Source organism: Gossypium arboreum, chromosome 10 (genome assembly GCF_025698485.1).
Source record: "Gossypium arboreum isolate Shixiya-1 chromosome 10, ASM2569848v2, whole genome shotgun sequence".
Classification (NCBI taxonomy): Eukaryota; Viridiplantae; Streptophyta; class Magnoliopsida; order Malvales; family Malvaceae; genus Gossypium; species Gossypium arboreum.
Window position 1 is genome coordinate 22828546 of NC_069079.1, and position 7888 is coordinate 22836433.

At 37.0% G+C, this 7888-nt stretch overlaps 1 protein-coding gene across 1 annotated transcript; it reads left to right on the top strand.

The window, feature by feature from the left end:
* Nucleotides 1-225: 225 nt before the first annotated feature.
* On the top strand, nucleotides 226-2554 carry LOC108487782 (uncharacterized). The gene is made up of 4 exons (XM_017792140.1): nucleotides 226-877; nucleotides 1393-1520; nucleotides 2114-2257; nucleotides 2411-2554. The coding sequence occupies exons 1-4, from the start codon at nucleotides 226-228 to the stop codon at nucleotides 2552-2554; spliced, it is 1068 nt and encodes a 355-aa protein (XP_017647629.1).
* The last annotated feature ends 5334 nt before the right edge of the window (nucleotides 2555-7888 follow it).

A 7888-nucleotide genomic window follows, 5' to 3' on the forward strand; every position in this document is an offset into this window, starting at 1 on the left:
TCTAATCCAACAAGGCTAGCTAATTTTAGACCAGTTAGTTTATGTTCAGTTCTCTACAATGTTGTGGTGAAGATAATTGCAAATCAGCTTGAAGTAGTTTTTGGAAGATACATTGATATGGCCCAAAGTGCTTTTATCCCAGGGAGATTAATTTCTGATAATGTGCTTTTAGCTTATGAAATTCTACATACTTTTCGACAAAAGCGTACAAGGAAAAAATGATACATGGTTGTGAAGCTGGATATGAGCAAAGCTTATGATAGGGTTGAATGGGGTTTTCTTAAGGAAGTTATGCTACGAATGGGTTTTGCAAAAGAATGGGTGGAGCTAATTATGAAATACATTACCACGACGACTTATGCAGTTAATACAAATAGAGGGAGGGGAAGACTTTTTCAATCGACTAAGGGTTTGCGGCAATGCGATCCTTTAAGTCCTTTTTTTTTTCTACTTTGTTGTGAGGGACTATCATCTTTGATACGACTGGCAATGAAGGAGGGGCTACTAAGAGGAGTAAAGACTAGTAGAAGAGGCCCAAAAATTTCACATTTACTCTTTGCAGATGATTGTTTTTTATTCGGCGAAGCATCAGGTAGCGGATCAATGGTGTTAAAAGGAATTTTGAAGGAGTATGAAAAGTGTTCAGGCCAATGTGTTAATTTTGATAAATCAACAATCTTCTACAGCTTGAACACTACAGAAGAACAGAAGATAGTAGTCTCGAAAATATTAAGGGTTCGAAGCTCAACAAACCTGGAAAAGTATTTAGGTCTTCCTAATGTGGTCGACAGACGGAAGAAGGAGTCTTTTCAGTATCTCAAAGAGAAGGTTTATACTCGAATTGAAGGGTGGAGTACCAGATTATTATCACAAGGAGGTAAGGAAGTCTTTATAAAGTCGGTGCTTCAGGCTATTCCAATCTATGCTATGTCTTGTTTCCTTTTACCAAACTCTTTTTGTCGAGGACTAGAAAGAACATTTGTGAAATTTTGGTGGCAAAAGGGATATGGGAAATGAGGGATTCATTGGTGTCAGTGGAAGTATATGTGTCGGTCTAAGGACGAGGGTGGTTTGGGTTTTAAGAGCATGGCTCAATTTAATGTAGCACTTCTAGCTAAGAAAGGGTGGCGAATTTTAAATAATCCAAATTCTTTAGTTGCGAAAGTTTTAAAAGCCAAATATTTTCCAAATATGAGTTTTTTAGATTCGCGGCTGGGGAATAACAGTTCGTATACATGGTAGAGTATTTGGGCTACAAGAGGCATTTTAGAAGAGGGATTATGTTGGAATGTAGGTAGGGGTATGGACATTTCCGCTCTTAATGAATTTTGGATTCCAGGTGAAAAAATACCAGATTGTCGTCTCTAATTAATAATTTGAACGGTTTTAAAGTTGCTGAGTTAATTGAACCAAGCAGCAGAATATGGAAGAAAGAGCTGATAGAGTCAACCTTTTCGGAGGAAGTAGCTGAGAAGATTCTCCGTATCCCATTGGCAGAGGGTCCCAACGATGATTTTCGAGTTTGGAGTGGTGAGGCGTCGGGCCACAGTACGCAGCGCCTATAAACTATTACAAAGCATCGAAGGAGATCCTACAGCTTACGCTTTACAGGCCGATTGTAAAGAATTCTTTAAAAAAACTATAGCTACTCAATCTACCTTCTAAAGTAAAAATTATAGTCTGAAAAATATCGTGGAACTATCTACCTACACGAGTTAACATGTTACAAAGAAAGTTAACGAACACATCTATATGCCCTCAGTGTGGAAGTGGATCAGAGAATATAGACCATCTTTTTCGTGCATGCCCTGTTTCAATTTCAGTTTGGAGAGAGCTATCAGGCCAATTTTATATATAAGATACCCATTTGGGGTTTATACAATGGCTAACCTGGGTCTTTTCGCAAAGTTCGCTATCTCAGTGTAGACTTTTTTGCTGTGTATTATGGGCCATTTGGGGAGACAGGAACGCTAGAGTGCATAAGAAGGCTAGCAAATCTAGAAAAGAAATAGTAAGTTTTGTCGACAGCTATATATCAGAAATAGACGAGAATGATAAAAGAAACCCAAAAAACTCTTTTGCTACTTGTAAATGAAGGCGCCCACCTGAACAGGTTGTGAAAATTAATTTTGATGCAGCATATGAAGCGAGAACTTGTCAATCGGTAACAATAGTTGTGGCAAGAAATAGTGAAGGAGGTGTTCTCTTATCGTGTTCGGTGATCCAGCAACGAGTTGTTTCTGCCTTCGCTACTCAGGCACTTGCGTGTCGGGTAGCGACCCAGATAGGTATTGACATACAATGGTGAAAAATCATTATTGAGGGAGATTCCTTGTCAATAATAAAAAAGTGCAGAGAGAAAAGACCAGATAAGTCCTTGGTAGGTGCTTATATTCATGATACTCATCAGCTTTTGTTAAAGTTTAAGGAGTGCATATTTGAAAACATCCCACGATTAGCAAACAGTTTAGCGCATTATTTAGCAAATGAAATGCTGAAGAATAATGAAGAAGTTTACCTGGTAGGAAGCGTTCCAGATTCGGCAGAGAAGTAAGCGGAGAGGGATAGAGTGAGAGAAACAGATTGAAAATAGAAGGAAGTAAGTGAAAAAGGGGAGTTTTGAAGCGGGATACCCATAGATTTGATGGCAAACACTCCTCTTGGGAATATGGAAGAGTCTTGAGGAAGAAATGTCAGATTAGGGGGCAAGACGGCAACCGTTCATTTCTGATTGGACAAGTAAAAGGCGTAATTAATAAGCTTCTAAAGAGATCTGATTGTTTTTTTGTTTTTTTGATTTTTTCACAAGCTAGAATCTTATTTTTAGGCATTTTTCTGATTTTTGCACTTGGTTTCTGTTTTCACGTTACTGTTGTTTTTGGGTCAAGTTCTATAGCTGGGCTCGTTTATTTTTTGTTTGCTTCTTTATTTTTATACATTGTACTTATTAAGTTTCTTCAATAAAGCCCAATCTGAATTTTAGTTTCAAAAAAAAAATGTAATACCTCTATATCCATAATTAGATATTTATTAAACAAACATTATTTTCTTTAAAAATAGTAGGCTATGATCCAAATTCCAAAGTAAATATTTGAGTTTTCTAATGTTAATAGTTTTAGTGAAAAGATGTTATCTTGGATATGGATGAAAATATATTTATTTATAAGGTATATTATTTAGTTAGTAACTCAATTTTTGGATGTTTTATTTTAGTTATTTAAGATGAAATTCTTGCAATTTTGTTACTCAAATTTTAAGGCATTTTCAATTTAATCACGTAGCGTTAAATCTCTAATGACAGTTAATTGTATATGCCACATCATGTTATATTTTTATTTTGGTCACTCAATTTCTAGGTCTTTTTTCATTTAGACCACTCAATAAATATTATTTTTTAAGTATTGATCGAGGTAAAAAAATATTAAGGATTAAAGTAGAAAACAACAGTAACTAAAATAATGTATTAAAAAAATTTTAAATTGTACTTGTTTACCCCATTACCCAAAGTTCTACATTTTTTTCAATATTAAAATTTTAAATTTTTTTTGAAGAAAGTCGATTAGCTTTTATTAATTGAAGAAAAACCCACATTGGGTCACAATCTGGGCTTAGACTTATCAGACTGAAAACACATCTTCAGCCCGCTAACTATAAAAATCAAATACGAATTTAAAATCAACTTTGGAAAAAACGCCAAAAACTAATTACTGCAAAAAAGAAAACCTAACTCATTAATGCTAATCGACACAATAACAACTAGACTCCATTTCCATAGTCTTGTCCCATCGTCTGTCCCATCTGTTCATTTTGGTAGCCGTTTCATATCTGCATTTCCTGCTACCCACATCATTTCCTTCTTCCATTAGGCTCTTCAATCTGGATCTTTTCTCCACCACCCTTTCGGAGAACCGCCTCTCCCTTTAATCAGGTATGTTTCTTCCTCCTTCTTTAGCGCTTCTTCTGCAATCTTATGAGCAAAAATATTCTCTGTTCTGTGTATAAATTGGAATCTAAGGCTTCAAATCTAGTCATCTTACTCTGAATGTCGTTAATAATCGCTCTTGTGACTGATTTATCTCTCTTCATTTCTTGGCACTTCTTGATGATTGTTCGAGAGTCCCCTATAACCGTCACTAAGGGACAATCCATTTCACATCCTAGTTGTATCGCCTGTAAACCTGCCAGGGCTTCAGCAGCAAATGGTGACTGAACATTCCTGTGTAGAACAGTCTTCTTCGCCATGAGTCTTCTTCTTTCGCCCCAAACCACAAGACCAAATGCCGACTTAAAGTTCCTGTTATCAAAGGCTGCATCAAACTGGATCGTCACTCTAATGTAACCTTCTCGATGCTTGTGACAACTACTTGTGTTTAAGGTACTTTCCCTCATCCTCAACCCTTCAAGTTCAGCTATGTACTTTCAAACTTTGAGAGATAACTCCCTTCCTGTCTCTGTTTTCTGTTCATGTATGAATTTATTCCTTGAGCTCCAAATAAACCACAAGCCACAACAAAAGATCTTGCACTGTTCAGAAGTACTCAATCTAAATATCCAGGTAAGCCACTCCTAGAATCCTTGAGTTATACTTTCACTGATCCACACCTGGTCTAACAATTGCCATGTTTGAATTGCTACAAAACAATACCGAAAGATATGGGTGATATCTTCTTCCTCCCTTCCACAGCGAGGACATGTCACGTTATTAGTCACCCGTTTATATTTTAGATTAGCTAGAGTTGAGATGTAGTTCCAAGATATTCTCCATGTTGTTATTACAATCTTGTTAGGCAGTTGTAGATTCCATAGCTTATTGTAGAAATCCTTTATATCGGTCTGTATTAAATTAACATTAGGATCCAATTGGGCATCTTGTAATAGTTTGTAGGCGATTCTTACTGAAAATTCACCAGATTGTTCTCCTTTCCATGCTTGAAAATCCTCATGAGGAGTTTTCGCCAGGGGTATCCGCAGAATTGTTTGAGCAACATCTGCTGGAAAGGTATTATTAATTAAGTCGGTCTTCTATATTCTGTTTGTATCTTCAATTAAATTCGCCACTAACTTGACATCATTATCATTTCTGGTATCCCATCTTCTTGGATCAACTCCCGGAATCTAGCAATCATCCCATACAGATATTCTGGTTCCATGACCAACTCTCCAACACAGCCCGTCCTGTAACAACCGCTTAGTAGCCCAGACACTTTTCCAGGTAAATGAAGGAAGATTACCTAATCTATCATTTATAAAATCTGAATACGGATAATATTTGGCTTTGAGGACCCTTGCTAATAATGAATGGGGATAAAAAAGAAGTCGCCAACCTTGTTTAGCTAATAGCGCTATATTAAATTGGCAAAGATTTTGAAATCCAAGACCTCCTCTCTTTTTTAAAAAACACAAGTTTCTCCACGCACTCCAATGAATTCCTCTTTTGCAAGGACTTTTTTGCCACCAAAAAGTAGCTATGATGTTTTCTAATTCCAAATATAACTATTTCGGTAATAAAAAACACGCCATTGAAAAATTAGGTATGGCTTGGAGAACAGCCTTGATAAATACTTCCTTTCTCCCTTGAGATAGGTGCCTAGTACTCCAATTGTCAATTTTCTTCTTTATCCGATCCTTTAGATTCTGGAACGACTCTAATTATCAATTTTCTTCTTTATCCGGTCCTTCAGATTCTAGAACGACTCCCTCTTCTTCCTTCCTACCATATTAAGCAACCCGAGATAACGCTCTGGATCATTTGAGCTCTAGACCCCTAATATTTGTACAACTGCTCCCTTGTCCTCCTCTGTTGTGTTTTTACTAAAGAATACCGTAGATTTATCAAAATTGACACATTGACCCGAGCAACCCCTATATTCCCTTAAAATTCCCTACAGTATACTGGCCCCTCTGCTAGTCGCCTCACTAAACAAAATACAATCATCTGCAAATAGCAAGTGCGAAATCTGCGGACCACTTCTGCTAACTTTAACACCTTTTAATGCCTCATCTTTAGCTGCAAGACGTATTAAATTAGATAAGCCTTTGCCACATATGAGGAAGAGAAACGGACTCAATAGATCTCTTTGGCGAAGTCCTCGTTCTGGTTGGAATCTGTCTCCTACGTATCCATTCATCACAACTGAATAAGATACAGAAGTTAAGCACTTCATAATAGTATCAACCTAGTTTCTATTAAACCCCATTCTGATCATTATATTGTTGATGAAGTTCCATTCAACTCTATTATAGGCCTTGCTCATGTCAAGCTTCACAGCCATAAAGCATTTTTCCCTTGCCTCTTCATGTTAAGCATATGAAGAATTTCGTAAGCCAATAGTATATTGTCTGATATAAATATTTCTGGTACGAAAGCACTTTGGGCCAAATCAGTGCATTTCTCAATTACTCTCCTGAGCCGGTTAGTAATAGCTTTTGCAACAATTTTATAAATCACATTGCACAAACTGATCTACCTAAATTGTTTCATATCAAACAGACTGGCTACTTTTGGAATGAGTACTATATGAGTATGATTAATATGTTTGATCTCCTTACCTTCATTAAGAAGCTGTAGACAAAAATTAATTACTTCATTTCCAACAACGTACCAGCACTTTTAGTAAAATAAAGCCGGAAAACCATCCTCCCCTGGGGCTTTTGTGGGTCTCATCGCAAACACTACTTCTCGGATCTCTTCTGGTAAGTACGGAGCTGTAAGCCTTTGGTTATCCTCCTCTGTAATGCATTTATCTATTCCTGACAACACATGATGATCTCTTCCTCTTGCTTCTGATGTAAAAAGATTTTGGAAATATGACCATGCTATCCTTTCCATTTCCTAAATTGCTTCCTTTTCATTCCCTTCAACATCTTTCAATTTTTGAATGTAGTTTCTTCTACGTCGATGCGAGGCATGGCTATAAAAAAATGTTGTGTTTCTATCACCGAATTTTAACCAGTTTACACGGGCTCTCTGCTCCCAATAACGTTCATCTTTATCAATTTCTAAGTTCAGTTGAATCTTCACGTCAATCGTCTCTGCCAAGTTAACATCGTCTCGATCAGCCTCTGCCAATTCTGATAGCCTTGCAATAAGCAAATCCTTGCATCCCCTTCTAGCAATTCGAATTTTCCCCGCCCACCTTACCAAGCCTTCTTTTAACGTATCTAGTTTTTCCAGCAAATTTCCTGAAGACGACTTCCAAATATTTTTGACTTTTTGTTCAAAGAAATCCTCCATAATCCACTAGGCTTCAAACTTAAACAATTTCTTATTCAACAATTTGTCAACTTTCCCCGTATTAATTAAAAGGGGGCAATGATCAGAAAAAGAGTGAACAAGATGAGAGATCTTAGCCTCCCTAAACAGATTCATCCATTCTCTATTTGCAACTCCTCTATTTAAACGTTCTTGGATATTTGTTTCAGGTAAATTTCCCCTTTCCCATGTGAATCAATTGCCTGAATATCCTACATCCATCAACTGACAATCCGTCAATGCACTATGAAAAGTTTCCATTCTCCTTTCATCTCGCGAAAGCTCTCCTTTCTTTTCAAAACCGTACATGATTTCATTGAAATCCCCACATACCAACCAAGGGATTTGCTCGCTAGTAAATAAATTCCTCAAAACAGCCCAAGAATCAGCTCGATCTTGTGTATAAGGGGATCCATAGAAACCCGTAAATCACCATTTTCCTCTTACTTCACTGTCATCTATCATAACATCAACATGTCTTTTGGAAAAACTGTGAAGTGTGACACTAATCTCGTTTCTCCATGCCAAACATAACCCTCCTTTAGTACCCTCCGGATCAACTTCAATCCCATGTATATAACCGTACCGATAACGAACTCTCTCCATTTGACTCTTGCATAATTTTGTCTACATAAA